This window comes from Schistocerca nitens, chromosome 7, assembly GCF_023898315.1.
Source record: "Schistocerca nitens isolate TAMUIC-IGC-003100 chromosome 7, iqSchNite1.1, whole genome shotgun sequence".
In the NCBI taxonomy this organism is placed as follows: domain Eukaryota; kingdom Metazoa; phylum Arthropoda; class Insecta; order Orthoptera; family Acrididae; genus Schistocerca; species Schistocerca nitens.
The window spans coordinates 429,398,769-429,416,212 of NC_064620.1; the positions used below are offsets into that span (position 1 = coordinate 429,398,769).

At 44.9% G+C, this 17,444-nt stretch overlaps 1 protein-coding gene across 1 annotated transcript in view; it reads right to left on the bottom strand.

Moving 5' to 3' along the window:
- Positions 1-17,444, bottom strand: part of LOC126195147 (cadherin-23-like) — a 460,891-nt gene that overhangs the window by 244,175 nt on the left and 199,272 nt on the right. Inside the window, exons 14-15 of the mRNA XM_049933652.1 lie at positions 15,907-16,076; positions 14,394-14,556 (exon numbers count right to left, since the gene is read on the bottom strand). Coding sequence (XP_049789609.1) covers positions 14,394-14,556; positions 15,907-16,076 — 333 coding nt within the window. The remainder of the gene's footprint in view (positions 1-14,393; positions 14,557-15,906; positions 16,077-17,444) is intronic.

Here is a 17,444-nt window from a genome sequence, read left to right on the forward strand (position 1 = left end):
GAGGTGACCGAGACTTGTAACCAATGGCACCCCATACCATCACGCCAGGTGATATGCCACTATGGCGATGACGAATACACGCTTCCAATGTGCGTTCACCGCGATGTCGCCAAACACGGATGCGACCATCATGATGGTGTAAACAGAACCTGGATTCATCCGAAAAATGACGTTTTGCCATTCGTGCACCCAGGTTCGTCGTTGAGTACACCATCACAGGCACTCCTGTCTGTGATGCAGCGTCAAGGGTATCCGCAGCCATGTCTCCGAGCTGATAGTCCATGCTGCTGCAAACGTCGTCATACTGTTCGTGCAGATGGTTGTTGTCTTGCAAACGTCCCCATCTGTTGACTGAGGGATCGAGACGTGGCTGCACGATCCGTTTCAGCCATACGGATAAGATGCCTGTCTTCTCGACTGGTAGTGATACAAGGCCGTTGGCATCTAGCACGGCGTTCAATATTACCCTCCTGAACTCACCGATTCCATATTCTGCTAACAGTCATTGGATCTCGACCAACGCGAGCTGCAATGTCGCGATACGATAAACCACAATCGCGTTAGGCTACAATTCGACCTTTATCAAAGTCGGAAACGTGATGATGCGCATTCCTCCTCTTTACACGAGAAATCACAACAACATTTCACCAGACAACGCCGGTCCACTGCTGTTTGTGTGTGAGAAATCGGTTGGAAACTTTCCTCATGTCAGCACGTTGTAGGAGTCGTCACCGGCGCCAACCTTGTGTGAATGCTCTGAAAAGCTAATCATTTGCATATCACAGCATCTTATTCCTGTCTGTTAAATTTCACTTCCGTAGCACGTCATCTTCGTGGTGTAGCAATTTTAATGGCCAGTAGTGTATTAGCCTAATGCCGAAATTGTGACCTACTCAAACAATTTATTGAAACCAGTTTTCCTGCATGCAGATTCGATGGAGGTGATTTCACTGACTTTCCTCGGCACACTGGAACATTATTCTTATTTCTTTTCTATGTCTAGGCAACGGCCTTGCCGCAGTGGATACACTGGTTCCCGTGAGATCACCGAAGTTAAGCGCTGTGGGGCGTGGCCGGCACTTGGATGGGTGACCATCCAGCCGCCAGCGCTGTTGTCATTTTTCGGGGTGCACTCAGCCTCGTGATGCCAATTGAGGAGCTACTCGACCGAATAGTAGCGGCTCCGGTCAAAGAAAACCGTCATAATGACTGGGAGACCGGTGTGCTGACCACACGCCCCTCCTACCTGCATCCTCAACTGAGGATGACACGGCGGTCGGATGGTCCCGATGGGCCTGAAGACGGGGTGCTTTTCTATGTCTACACACGGATGGAAGGTCCTGATTGATTACTGCTACAGGCACGGTTTGGAAATGATGCGGGACACACATTGGAACGCAGGAGGCAGTGCAGTAAACATAACGTAAAATCATTAATAAGAAATTTTGACAACGCTAACATAAAGAGACGAATGCTTGACCACCCGGATGGACGCACGGACTTCGTAAGTGGCGATGCTGGCATTTTTGTTTCTATGTTTCGTGGGTCTACGGCAACTGGTACTGCGTGAAGTGAATGATGCACACAATTCTTTGCAAATGGAGAAATCTAGTGTCCAGAAAATAAGCGCCGTACGGTTGGCATTGGAAGAGAAGCGAGAGGAATTTTTACCCGAGGCATTAAGCCACGGTAAAAGCTTGTGTGAAGAACTTGGCATTTCTATTGATCTTCCATGAAGAATTAGGAGGCACATGTCTGGCGAAACAAGGTGAAATGCTTATCGCATGAAGGCGATTTAAAATGAAAAAAAAATTTCTTCATTAGATAAAGAACTGCTGAAGTTCGAGAAAGGTTTCGGTAGCTGCCAAATCTGACTGAAAAATATGCCTTCCTAAGGCCTGAAATAATACTGGATGTCGACGATAAGGGTAGCAACTTCGACTAAGCCCATCAAAATATCGACAAAGAAGAATTTATGCTTCAATGCGTGCGTCTACGAACTTTTTAGCTACAACATACATGAAAGAACTTAAGGCCTACTGATTCTTGTATGTCCATCCTTCTGACTGAGGGTTTGAGGGACTTCCGGCATTCACTTATGTAATAAAATAGAACACCTGCATCCGTTCTTTCCATGTTGTTTATTATATGACTGCCAGTTTCGGTGATTCAGTGCACCATTTTAGGTCTTTACTGACGCTGAGGGAGTTAACTCCAATCGTATAAATGATTCCATCAGTGGCCAATATCTATGAACTGGTTTCCGTAGACTGTAACAACGATGTTGTGCCTCCAACCATCAACTACCATTGTTACAGTCTACAGAAACCAGTCCATGGATGTTAACCACTGATGGTATCCTGTATACGATTGGAGTTAACCACCTCGGCGTCCGTTACGGCCTGAACATACTGCACTGAATCAGCGAAACTGGTATCCATATAATAAATAACATCTAAAAGACGGCTATACGTGTTCCATTTTATTACTTATTGCTTCTGGCCCACTGGGTTTATTGAAGTTTATTTTTGAGTCCAAACTTGAAAAAGGATTACCTAATACAGTCGTAATGCTGAGAATATTCCTTACAGTTGCCATAATTAATGTCAGTTGTGAGAGAAGCTTCTCTAAATTGAAACCAATGAAAAATGGTATTGTATTGTATTGCGTTGTATGTTAACCGGGGTCCTAGAAACGACGGAGAGGCTCCGTCCCCGCCACAGCCGCAGTGATCCGCAACCCCACGACGACTACCGCAGTCCACTTCACCCCTCCGCCGCCCCACACCGAACCCAGGCTTATTGTGCGGTTCGGCTCCCGGTGTACCCCCCAGGGAACGTCTCACACCAGACGAGTGTAGCCCCTATGTTTGCGTGGCAGAGTAATAGTGGTGTACACGTACGTGGAGAACTTGTTTGCGCAGCAATCGCCTACATAGTGTAACTGAGGCGGAATAAGGAGAACCAGCCCGCATTCGCCGAGGCAGATGGAAAACCGCCTAAAATCAATGAACAGACTGGCAGGTTCACCGGACCTCGACACAAATCCGCGTGAAAAATGGTATAAGATGTGCAATGTTCTCGTTGAGATTATCAAATCTGGCAAGTTTGGCAATCGAACATGAAGTAATAATTGACATTGACGAGTGTCTTAAATAGTTTGCGTTGCAAGAAACACACATAACAAAATTTTAATTTAAGAAAGATGTTTTATTTTGAATCTGTCTCAAATAGTGACATGGTATCATAGATTTTTTTCCCTTCCCAATTCATCGCATGCATTTTCAGTCAGTAGAAGGTAAGTTAGTGCTTCCGTGAACTTCGAAACTCCTTGCGGATCCTGAATATGTTTGGAGTGATTACTGTATTTGAGGTTCATTCGTGAATAAGTTTTAGGATTTACAAGGTGAGGTCGTGCGACCTCATTTCACGCGCCGTTTCAGTAAGGTTCAAATGGCTCTGAGCACTATGGGACTCAACTGCTATGGTCATAAGTCCCCTAGAACTTAGAACTACGTAAACCTAACTAACCTAAGGACAGCACACAACACCCAGCCATCACGAGGCAGAGAAAATCCCTGACCCCGCCGGGAATCGAACCCGGGAACCCGGGCGTGGGAAGCGAGAACGCTACCGCACGACCACGAGATGCGGGCGTTCAGTAAGGGAAAACATGAAGACACTTAATGGATTTACCAGTAAATTAAGAGCTGTGATTATAATGTTATTCTTGCATTCAGTTAAATATATCTCCAAGCTCGGCTTATATTTTTCGTTGCTCTATGAAATCGCTTCTTACTTCTGAATACGTGAATAAAATCGAAGGCAGATCGTGTAATATTCATTTTTGGATCAAAATCTTGTGTGAAAAGGGGAGTGTTTTCAGGACTTTTTACTGAGGTCATACTAGTTATATACCCATTTTAGTTCAAAAAGGAGTAGGAGGCTTTGCGAAAGACAGACTGGAAAGATGTATTCAACACATTTGGTGTCAATGGAAAATGTGTTGTACTCTGTAATATGGGACGCAGCTCCCTGTAAAAGCATTCTGAAACAAGTTTCATAAAGTTTATTCGGTTTGCTATTATTTTTTGCAAGTAACAGCCAACACAAGAAGATCAACGCTATCGCTTCTAAAAACAGGAATTCAGTTTCTATGTCCGTGCTTAAATACACAGTGACATTCTAAATAATGGTTGAAATTGGCTGCTTAGTCGCTTATGTGTGATGGGGTTAAGGAAACAAGGAAAGGACCGAATGCAGGCAATATTGCTGGCGTTCGTGTGTATGCGTGCGGGAGGGAGGGGGGAGGGGAGCGGTAACAGATTATTTCTATAAAGCAGAAGGATGTTACAAATAAAACATCATTAGGTACTTTTACGTAAAATGCTCTTAATTTCGATGTCAATAGAACAATTTCATTCCATTTCATTGTTCTCTGTCTGACAAGATGCCTAGGACATTAGATGTGAACGAATCCCAAAACGTAGTGAAGTTGTGATGTGTATTTTTCCGTTTTCGCGAAGTCTGTGAGAACGTCCGTTGCCTTCCTCCCTATGCTCAAGGTGACGTGAGGTGGAATCTGTTTCGTTACGCAAAGCAATCTTGACTATATCTCAATCACTAAAGGAAAAGTTAAGTACATTTTTACCTACGACTCTAGAAATATTTTATATTTCGTCACAAGTAGAATGCCACTGATTTAGTCCTAACTACAGATAAGTCTATTTTCTCAGTCACCTGCGTACTCTATCACCTCTACAACTTAACACATGGCTACCACCGAAGGATATCGACATGCTTAAGTTAGTACTTAATCACCCAACCTGGAAAACCAAAGCTGCCAGAAATAAATCTACCACTTGTTTCACGTACTCCGCAAGATCTCTTCCATTATCCTAGACTCCGTAAGCGTTTGTTATTAGTCCCTCTAAATCTCTAGTCTGGAGGAAATTCAATTTGTATTATATGTGTCAGTCAACAAGTATTGTGGTAACACACTGACTGGCTTCTGCCCCAGTATAAGCATCTCCATTGGCTCCTTCCCTTCTTCCGTTACTAGTACTTTCGTTTGTGCTACTAGCACTTTGGTCCTGGCATGACTGCTCGTACTATTAATTTCATCCTGACGTTACGTACACTGTATATGTGAGAGGCTGAATTCTCTTGAGCCCAACAAAGCCTAGTTTAACTAAATTCTGATTGTCTGTTAGTGGTAACAAGTGGACAAAATGTAGCATGCCCGTCCATAAGCAAACTGGACGTATCTCGTGTAATGGGCTGTGTAAATGCCTACTTATTATTATTATTTGTTTAATTTAGGGTAAAAGTACTTCCAAAACTTACATCAGAACATCATAATTTATTGCTGTGAAAGTGTATTCCCTGTATCTCCAAATATTACAAATTATTTTCTTCTTAATGCATGAATATAAGTAATTTATTTGTTCATCTACTTCTACGTCTACATCCACACTCCGCAAGCCACCTGACGGTGTGTGGCGGAGGGTACCTTGAGTACCTCTATCGGCTCTCCCTTCTGTTCCAGTCTCGTATAATTCGTGGAAAGAAATATTGTCGGTATGCCTCTGTGTGGGCTCTAATCTCTCTGATTTTATCCTAATGGTCTCTTCGCGAGATATACGTAGGAGGGAGCAATATACTGTGAAGGTGTGTTCTCGAAACTCCAACAAAAGCCCGTACCGAGCTACTGAGCGTCTTTCTTGAAGAGTCTTCCACTGGAGTTTATCTATCATCTCCGTAACGCTTTCGCGATTACTAAATGATCTTGTAACGAAGCGCGCTGCTCTCCGTTGGATCTTCTCTATCTCTTCCATCAACCCTATCTGGTACGGATCCCACACCGGTGAGCAGTATTCAAGCAGTGGGCGACCTTTCTCAGAAAATTATTTTGAACAATTAGTTCATGAGCCCACTCGAAGCGTAAATGGCGAAAGCATACTTGACCTTTTAGCAACAAATAATCCTGGACAAGTAGTGAGTGTTGTGACGAATACAGGGATTAGCGACAACAAGGCAGTTGCTGCTAGGCTGAATATTGTAACACCTACAACCATCAAAAAGAAACGTAAAGAATATCTATTTAAAAAAGCTGATAAAAATGCTCTTAACGCCTTTTTAAGAGGCAGTCTTCACTTCTTCCTATCTGATCATGTAAGTGTAGAAAAGTTATGGAATGTTTTCAAAGAGATAGTATCAACAGCAACTGAGAGATATATACCACATAAAAAGTTTGAAATATGGCGCGTACTTCAATGCGAGATGCTTTTAATAATTTCCACAACGAAATTCTGTCTCGAAATCTGGCAGAAAACGCAAAGAGATTCTGGTCATACATAAAGCACACCAGTGGCAAGACGCAACCAATACCTTCAATGCGCGATAACAACGGTGAAGTCACTGATGACAGTGCCACTAAAGCAGAGTTATTAAACACGGTTTTCCGAAACTCCTTCACCAACGAAGACGAAGTAAATATTCCTGAATTCCAATCAAGAACAACTCCAAAATGAGAAACATAGAAGTAGATATCCTCAGTGTAACAAAGCAGCTTAAATCACTTAATAAAAGCAAGGCCTCCGGTCCAGATTGTATACCAGTCAGGTTCCTCTCAGAGTATGCTGATAAAATAGCAGTTATATAAACCCAATCGTTCACAGAAAGATCCGTACCTAAAGACTGGAAAATTGCTCAAATCACACCAATACCCAAAAAGGGAAATAGGAGTAATCCGCTGAATTACGGGCCTATATCACTAACGTCGATTCGCAGTAGGGTTTTAGAACATATACTGTATTCGATCATTATGAACTACCTCGAAGAAAACGATTTATTGACATATAGTCAGCACGGATTCAGAAAATATCGTTCTTGTGAAACACAACTAACTCTTTATACTCATGAAGTAACAAGTGTTATCGACAGGGGATGTCAAATTGATTCCATATGTTTAGATTTCCAGAAGGCTTCTAGTTACTGACCTGTTATATTGTAGCTAAATGATAAAGGATCTTTCTTTCTACACTCCTGGAAATTGAAATAAGAACACCGTGAATTCATTGTCCCAGGAAGGGGAAACTTTATTGACACATTCCTGGGGTCATATACATCACATGATCACACTGACAGAACCACAGGCACATAGACACAGGCAACAGAGCATGCACAATGTCGGCACTAGTACAGTGTATATCCACCTTTCGCAGCAATGCAGGCTGCTATTCTCCCATGGAGACGATCGTAGAGATGCTGGATGTAGTCCTGTGGAACGGCTTGCCATGCCATTTCCACCTGGCGCCTCAGTTGGACCAGCGTTCGTGCTGGACGTGCAGACCGCGTGTGACGACGCTTCATCTAGTCCCAAACATGCTCAATGGGGGACAGATCCGGAGATCTTGCTGGCCAGGGTAGTTGACTTACACCTTCTAGAGCACGTTGGGTGGCACGGGATACATGCGGACGTGCATTGTCCTGTTGGAACAGCAAGTTCCCTTGCCGGTCTAGGAATGGTAGAACGATGGGTTCGATGACGGTTTGGATGTACCGTGCACTATTCAGTGTCCCCTCGACGATCACTAGTGGTGTACGGCCAGTGTAGGATATCGCTCCCCACACCATGATGCCGGGTGTTGGCCCTGTGTGCCTCGGTCGTATGCAGTCCTGATTGTGGCGCTCACCTGCACGGCGCCAAACACGCATACGACCATCATTGGCACCAAGGCAGAAGCGACTCTCATCGCTGAAGACGACACGTCTCCATTCCTCCCTCCATTCACGCCTGTCGCGACACCACTGGAGGCGGGCTGCACGATGTTGGGGCGTGAGCGGAAGACGGCCTAACGGTGTGCGGGACCGTAGCCCAGCTTCATGGAGACGGTTGCGAATGGTCCTCGCCGATACCCCAGGAGCAACAGTGTCCCTAATTTGCTGGGAAGTGGCGGTGCGGTCCCCTACGGCACTGCGTAGGATCCTACGGTCTTGGCGTGCATCCGTGCGTCGCTGCGGTCCGGTCCCAGGTCGACGGGCACGTGCACCTTCCGCCGACCACTGGCGACAACATAGATGTACTGTGGAGACCTCACGCCCCACGTGTTGAGCAATTCGGCGGTACGTCCACCCGGCCTCCCGCATGCCCACTATACGCCCACGCTCAAAGTCCGTCAGCTGCACATACGGTTCACGTCCACGCTGTCGCGGCATGCTACCAGTGTTAAAGACTGCGATGGAGCTCCGTATGCCACGGCAAACTGGCTGACACTGACGGCGGCGGTGCACAAATGCTGCGCAGCTAGCGCCATTCGACGGCCAACACCGCGGTTCCTGGTGTGTCCGCTGTGCCGTGCGTGTGATCATTGCTTGTACAGCCCTCTCGCAGTGTCCGGAGCAAGTATGGTGGGTCTGACACACCGGTGTCAATGTGTTCTTTTTTCCATTTCCAGGAGTGTATGTATTCGCAGCACATTACACTTGTCTACATTGAGATTCAAGTGCCATTCCCTGCACCATGGTCAATTCGTTGCAGATCCTCCTGCATTTCAGTACAATTTTTCATTGTTACAACATCTCGATGTACTACAAAGCCTCAGTGGACTTCTGATGTTATCCACAAGGTCATTTATATACAGGGTGGTTCATTGATCGTGACTGGTCCAAATATCTCACGAAATAAGCGTCAAACGAAAAAACTACAAAGAACGAAACTCGTCTAGCTTGAAGGGGGAAACCAGATGGAGCTATGGTTGGCCCGCTAGATGGCGCTGCCATAGGTCAAACGGATATCAACTGCGTTTATTTAAATAGGAACCCTCATTTTTTATTACATATACGTAAAGAAATACGAATGTTTTAGTTGGACAGGGTGGTTCATTGATCGTGACTGGTCCAAATATCTCACGAAATAAGCGTCAAACGAAAAAACTACAAAGAACGAAACTCGTCTAGCTTGAAGGGGGAAACCAGATGGAGCTATGGTTGGCCCGCTAGATGGCGCTGCCATAGGTCAAACGGATATCAACTGCGTTTATTTAAATAGGAACCCCCATTTTTTATTACATATACGGAGAGAAATACGAATGTTTTAGTTGGACCACTGTTTTCGCTTTGTGATAGATGGCGCTGTAATAGTCGCAAACAGATGGTTCACAATTTTAGACGAACAGTTGGTAACAGGTAGGTTTTCTAAATTAAAATACAGAACGTAGGTACGTTTGAACATTTTATTTCGGTTGTTCCAATGAGATATGTACCTTTGTGAATTTATCATTGTTGAGAGCGAACGCCCGGGTTCCCGGGTTAGATTCCCGGCGGGGTCAGGGATTTTCTCTGCCTCGTGATGACTGGGTGTTGTGTGCTGTCCTTAGGTTAGTTAGGTTTAAGTAGTTCTAAGTTCTAGGGGACTGATGACCATAGATGTTAAGTCCCATAGTGCTCAGAGCCATTTGAACCATTTTTGAGAATGCATGCTGTTACAGCGTGATTCCTGTAAACACGACATTAAGGCAATGAATGCTCAAAATGAGGTCCGTCAACCTCAATGCATTTGGCAATACGTGTAACGACATTCCTCTCAACAGCGAGTAGTTCGCCTTCCGTAATGTTCGCACATGCATTGACAATGCGCACCATACATTAACCCGCCAAGGTCGCTGATGTTCATCTACATCTACATCTACATGGATACTCTGTAAATCACATTTAAATGCCTGGCAGAGGGGTCATCGAACCTCCTTCACAGTTCTCTATTATTCCAATCTTGTATAGCGTGCGGGAAGAATGAACACCTATATCTTTCCGCACGAGCTTTGATTTCCCTTATTTTATCTTCGTGATCGTCCCTCCCTATGTAAGTCGGTGACAACAAAATATTTTCGCATTCGTAGGAGAAAGTTGGTGATTGGAATTTCGTGAGAAGATTCCGTCGCAACGAAAAACGCCTTTCTTTTAATGATGTCCATTCCAAATCCTGTGTCATTTCTGTGACAATCTCTCCCATATTTCGCGATAATACAAAACGTGCTGCCTTTCTTTGAACATTTTTGATGTACTCAGTCAGTCCTATCTGGTACGGATCCCACACCGCGCAACAGTATTCTAAAAGTGGACGGACAAGCGTAGCGTAGGCAGTCTCCTTAGAAGGTCTGTTACATTTTCTAAGTGGCCTGCCAATAAAACGCCGTCTTTGGTTAGCCTTCCCCACAACATTTTCTGTGTGTTCCTTCCAATTTAAATTGTTCGTAATTGTAATACCTAGGTATTTAGTTGAATTTACGGCTTTTAGATTAGACTGATTTATCGTGTAACCGAAGTTTAACGCGTTCCTTTTAGCACTCATGTGGATAACCTCACACTTTTCGTTATTTAAGGTCAACTGCCACTTTTCGCACCATTCCGATATTTCTTCTAAATCGTTTTGCAGTTTGTTTTGATCTTCTGATGACTTTATTAGTCGATAAACGACATCGTCATCTGCAAACAACCGAAGACGGCTGCTCAGATTGTCTCCCTAATCGTTTATATAGATAAGGAACAGCAGCCATCGTGGATTTTCCGTTGCCCAATAGTGTATATTATGCCGGTTTGCGTTACCGCTGTTGGTGAATGACGCTTCGTCGCTAAATAGAACGTGTGCAAAAAATCTGTCATCGTCCCGTAATTTATCTTGTGCCCAGTGGAAGAACTGTACACGACGTTCAAAGTCGTCGCCATGAAATTCCTGGTGCATAGAAATATTGTTCGGGTACAATCGATGTTGATGTAGCATTCTCAACACCGACAGTTTTGAGATTCCCGATTCTCGCGCAGTTTGTCTGCTACTGATGTGCGGATTAGCCGCTACAGCAGCTAAAGCACCTACTTGGGCATTATCATTTGTTGCAGGCCGTGGTTGACGTTTCACATGTGGCTGAACACTTCCTGTTTCCTTAAATAACCTAACTATCCGGCGAACGGTCCGGACACTTGGATGATGTCGTCCAGGATACCGAGCAGCATACATTGCACACGCCCGTTGGGCATTTTGATCACAATAGTCATACATCAACACGATATCGACCTTTTCCGCAATTGGTAAAAGGTCCATTTTAACACGGGTAATGTATCAGGACAATCCAGCTTAAATTTGGCTACTTGTTAACCTAACTGGAGAACCGCAGCAGCTTGGTTGGGAAAGGTTTGTATTTTTTGCACTCAGTGTGATGATTCCACATGGAGTATTGAGTTTGTGGTTTTTGTGGTTTTGCTGTTGTAGTTGTTGTAGTTGTTGTTGTTGATGATGATGATGATGGTTATGAAAGAGAAACGAGATGGTGGGATTTAGTGCCAGCGTTTAGCCTACTACTCTAGAATAACACAAGGGAGTCACCGAGCTGGTCTACATCCAACGGAACGATCACCATTAGCAGACTCACCCGCTTTTCCTCACTGAGACAGTGCAGAAGGATTTGGGGTTTGTTTCAGTACACTGGCGCAGTGAGATAATCCGAGAGTTAACGTCACTATTTCGTCTCTCCTTGCCAACTGCATACTGTAGCTCAAATTTCTTCCTACACAAGAGTTCGGAGGGTAATATTGTTGATATTGGACCACTTCCTACATTGAACTAAGTGGGAAAATTAGCAAGGCAGTATGGTGTATACTCTAGCAGCTTTAAACCAAAGCTTGCCGCCTGTTCGCTACAGAGATGTTGGTCAGTGTTACGAGCTTATGCTGTGCTGTTATGTGTCGTTTCCTTTTAAGTGCTTATAGTATAAACGAGGACTATTTGGAAAGTAAGGAACTATCGTCCGCGAAATGGAAACCACAGTGAAAATCAAAACGGGTTTTATTTGCAACAGCCAGCTACACCTGGCAGTTACTTCCCTCCGTCGCTCCGACGTAGCCGTCTGTCGTAGCGCTATACCAACTTTCCAATACCCTCGCCATAGAAGGCAGCCGCCTGTGCTTTTTGGCAGTTTTCTACACTGGACTGCAGTGTTGTCTGTGCCGAAATGTTGTCTTCATAGCCAGCGGTTCGTTTGAGCAGAGATGAAAATCAGGGGAAGGCAAGTTGGGGCTGTACTGCGAGTGATCAAAGACTTCCCATCGAAAATGCTGCAAGGGGTCCTTCATTGCCCCTGCGATGTACGGACGAGAATTACCATGAAGAACGCCAAGCACGACAGTTACGTTACGTGGGGTTGTATGAAATGGGGCGAAATCTCCCGTCAGGCACGCATACTTGGTGGGCGAAACTACACTCCTGGAAATGGAAAAAAGAACACATTGACACCGGTGTGTCAGACCCACCATACTTGCTCCGGACACTGCGAGAGGGCTGTACAAGCAATGATCACACGCACGGCACAGCGGACACACCAGGAACCGCGGTGTTGGCCGTCGAATGGCGCTAGCTGCGCAGCATTTGTGCACCGCCGCCGTCAGTGTCAGCCAGTTTGCCGTGGCATACGGAGCTCCATCGCAGTCTTTAACACTGGTAGCATGCCGCGACAGCGTGGACGTGAAGCGTATGTGCAGTTGACGGACTTTGAGCGAGGGCGTGTAGTGGGCATGCGGGAGGCCGGGTGGACGTACCGCCGAATTGCTCAACACGTGGGGCGTGAGGTCTCCACAGTACATCGATGTTGTCGCCAGTGGTCGGCGGAAGGTGCACGTGCCCGTCGACCTGGGACCGGACCGCAGCGACGCACGGATGCACGCCAAGACCGTAGGATCCTACGCAGTGCCGTAGGGGACCGCACCGCCACTTCCCAGCAAATTAGGGACACTGTTGCTCCTGGGGTATCGGCGAGGACCATTCGCAACCGTCTCCATGAAGCTGGGCTACGGTCCCGCACACCGTTAGGCCGTCTTCCGCTCACGCCCCAACATCGTGCAGCCCGCTTCCAGTGGTGTCGCGACAGGCGTGAATGGAGGGACGAATGGAGACGTGTCGTCTTCAGCAATGAGAGTCGCTTCTGCCTTGGTGCCAATGATGGTCGTATGCGTGTTTGGTGCCGTGCAGATGAGCGCCACAATCAGGACTGCATACGACCGAGGCACACAGGGCCAACACCCAGCATCATGGTGTGGGGAGCGATCTCCTACACTGGCCGTACACCACTGGTGATCGTCGAGGGGACACTGAATAGTCCACGGTACACCCAAACCGTCATCGAAGCCATCGTTCTACCATTCCTAGACCGGCAAGGGAACTTGTTGTTCCAACAGGACAATGCACGTCCGCATGTATCCCGTGCCACCCAACGTGCTCTAGAAGGTGTAAGTCAACTACCCTGGCCAGCAAGATCTCCGGATCTGTCCCCCATTGAGCATGTTTGGGACTGGATGAAGCGTCGTCTCACGCGGTCTGCACGTCCAGCACGAACGCTGGTCCAACTGAGGCGCCAGGTGGAAATGGCATGGCAAGCCGTTCCACAGGACTACATCCAGCATCTCTACGATCGTCTCCATGGGAGAATAGCAGCCTGCATTGCTGCGAAAGGTGGATATACACTGTACTAGTGCCGACATTGTGCATGCTCTGTTGCCTGTGTCTATGTGCCTGTGGTTCTGTCAGTGTGATCATGTGATGTATCTGACCCCAGGAATGTGTCAATAAAGTTTCCCCTTCCTGGGACAATGAATTCACGGTTTTCTTATTTCAATTTCCAGGAGTGTATTTCTAGGCATCTTTACGTGATCACTGTGCACTTAGAACTGTGGGATGCGACGTGACGCTATCTACAGGTGAAGTAGAGACCCTGCCCAACACATCTGTGCAAAGGTTCATCAGATTTTCACTGTGGTTTCCATTTCGCGACTGATTGTTCCTTACTTTCCGAATAACCCTCGTACTTTTTGGTGTCTACGCGAGCAGAAGGAGTATTCTTTAAGGTTGGTAAGATGTACTACACACTTGTAAACAGCACTTACACATGAAAGTAATTACGTATTTACACTTTTGACGGTACACTTTGTAATCCGTTTGTTATTGGTAGAAACAAAAATAGTATATTTTTCCTATATTGGACTTCCCATTGGAATGTCCTGTACAGTCCATTAACATGTTTAACATAGTGAAATGCTCAGAAATTCCTATAGCAGAGCTGCAGCAGTAGTCAACGCTGTGCACCGATTCAAGATAACTTGAGTTTGGCCTGTAAACAGAAATATTATTGATGACAGATTCACTCGACGCCATCCAACTGGCAGATACTTATTTTCGGAGTTGCTTGTTTACATGGCTTACACCCACCGACATTTTTAACTGATAAAAAGTCTTACCTTAGATTTTACCTTTAGGGAGCTAAAGTGAAGAAAACTCCTATCTGGCAGCTATGTGTATTACGAATTCAGGCTCGACAACCCGTAACTGTGATGGAAAAAGTGTTTACTCACCTAATGGAGTATGTGACATCGTTGTTACCAGGGCCGTCAGCGTCCACTGCGGTTATGAATGCGATCGGGAGGTCGGCCTCCTCTTCCTTCACACTCAGCGTGCCCACTTCACTGAATACTGGCGCGTTGTTGTTTTTGTCATCGATGGTGATTGTCATTTGGACTAAAAACAGAATCAACGGCAATGAATACTTCAAATGTGTCTGAATATCTAAGGGACCAACCTGCTGAGGTCATTGGTCCCCAGACTTACACATTACTTAAACTAACTTAAACTACCTTATGCTAAGAATAACACACACACCCATGCCCGAGGGAGGACTCGGGCCTCCGGCGGGAGGGGTCAATGAATACTTCACATCCGTTTCATGTTGCACCAACTTTCACGACTTCACAATCAAAAAAACAGTCATGATGAATGATATCACAGCTACAAGAGTGTCTAGGCAGTGCCAGGAACTGTTGTAATGATGGTCTGGTGGGTTCAGAATAGACCGTTACTTCTGGGTGATGCCGAGTGAACGCAAGTGTCCATTTTAATACATAGTGTGTCCCAGTTCCGTTAGGACTGGTTGTGTGAAATTCCACAGTACAATGCTATCTCGTAGCGGGTTGGAGCATTACGAAATTGAAGTTTCAACAACAGCCATGCAAAAGGTCAAAGTGCTAGCATCGCTGAAGCGGGCGTACTGACTGCGAATGCAGCAGTACGTGTCTGACACCTGTCGGAAAATGGTGGGGGAGAATTTTTCGAATTCGACCCGAATGCTCCATCCCACAAAGTGAATATCGTGCTCGAGTGTTTGGCCAGAAAACGGATAACAGTCTTGAATCACGCGCCGTATTGGCCAGATTTGGCCCCAGCCGACTTCTGGTTGTTTCCCAAATAAAAGTTGGCCATGAAAGGACACACCGTTACGATACAATTAAAGACATCCAGGAAAATTGTACTGCATTACTAACTGCTACACTGACTGTTTCAAAACACTTCTAAAACGATATCAGCTGTGTATTGGGTCAGGGGGAAACTATTCTGAATAAATTTCATTTTTGACACCCGTAGCACTAACGGAACTGAGAGACATTGTATATTTTAGGCAGTAACGCGTACCGTGTACATTGGATTCAATTTAGAATCTGGCTTGAGTACCAGTGCTGCTGTCTTCAACGAGAAGACCACTCCACAATAATTAGAAGAAAAGTAAGTGTATCACCTGGTTTCATCCTGAATCCCGTATATAACCGATTTCGCATCAGAGTAATTTGCCTGGCAACAACTACTGACTGTCCTTCAGGAAAAGTGGAGGAAAAATCTGCTTTCAGTGTGTTATAAGTAGCATAAATATTTCTCTTACGGCTGAATGTTATAATAAAAGCAAAATAACGTCCTAAGTGTTATCGTATACAGGACTGTTGGGTTTGGACGGAGTTTCAGTGATTGTCCGTAAGTGTACTGCACAGGCAGGAAAATACACATGTTCCATTTGTGATAGAGGGAAAGTAAGTGACTCACCTGTCTTCTTGCTGTTATCAAGATACTTCTGATCCGTAGTTGTGTCGTGCGCCACCAGCACGAGGTAGATGGTGTCAAGTTTGCCCCAGTCCAGTTCTGGATATCCAGTGGTAACTAAGTTTGCCATTACATTTCTCTTATTGTCTTCAATAGTCTCAATTTCGAAGGCGCTACGGAAAGACACATAGTGTTTGACAGATGGGTCTAAGCGAAATTACATTTTTTTTTTCAAAAATAGAAAGTGATGTGCTGGATTCATTAAGTAAAGTGAAATGATATGAACTGATCCTGTATTTCTTTCCCTTGTTGTTATTTCATTATGACATCTGTCCAGAGATGAGGTACAGTGATCATGAGCCAGAAACATTTAAAAAAGAAACTACAGAAATAAGCTACAATAATTGATGTACGTGCTTGCAAAACTCTTAGAATGATGGCTTATAATGACGATGTTATAACTGAATAAATCCACTATTAAATTTAAAAGCAATGGTGCTGTTAAGGTCATGATATTAAACGAAATACTGCAGGCTTACACTGCAGTGAGCAATTAGGATTTGCATTGGGAAATGATGAACTGGAAGATGATAATGGGGAAGGGGCTGAATGAGGCATGTGCGTAAGGTGTAGGGTATTAACGGAGCAGATATGTTAGAAGATGTGATGCTCAGTGTAATACTGAAGAATCTGTAAAATGAATACATGCAAGATGGGATAAGTTAAAAGAACGAAGGGTAAGTAATGGTCATGGAGAGAAAGGAAAAGAGAAGGAAGACAATAGAAGGGGAATGAAGTGAAGGGGAAGGAATAGAGAAAAAAGAAGAGTATTGGAGGAAGAAGAAAGAAAAAAAGGAGCTGTTGGAGAGGAGTAGGAAAAGGAGTAGAGAAAAACGAAAAGGAATGGAGAAAAAGGAGTAGAGAACAAGGAAAAGGAGTAGAGCAAGAGGAAAAGGATTAGAGTAAAAGGAAAGGAGGTGAAGCAAGAGAAAAATTAGAGCAAGACAAAAAGAATAGGAGCAAGAGGAAAAGGACTAGAGCAAGACGAAAAGGAGTACAGCAAGAGTAAAAGGATTAAAGCAAGAGGAAAAGGATTAGAGCACGAGAAAATAGATTACAGCAAGAGGAAAGGATGTAGACCAAGAGGAGAGGGTGTAGAGCAAGAGAAAAAGGGTGATGGGAGACGAAAAGAATTTGAGCAAGAGGAAATGGGAAGAGCAAGACGAAAACTAGTAGAGCACAACAAAAAGGAGTAGAAGATGAAAAGAAACACAGCAAGAAAAAACGGTACAGCAGGACGAAAAGAATTATACCAAGACGAGAATGATTAGGGCAAGGGGAAAAATGTAGAACAAGAGAAAAAAGCATAGAGCAAGACGAAAAGAATTAGAGCAAGAGGGAAGGGAGTAAAGCAATACGAAGAAGAGTAGAGCAAGACAAAAAGGAGTAGAGCAAGGTGAAAAGAGTATAGGAAGAGGAAAAGGGGTAGAAGAAGAGCAAGGAATAGAACAAGAGGGAAAGGAGCACCACAAGAGGCAATG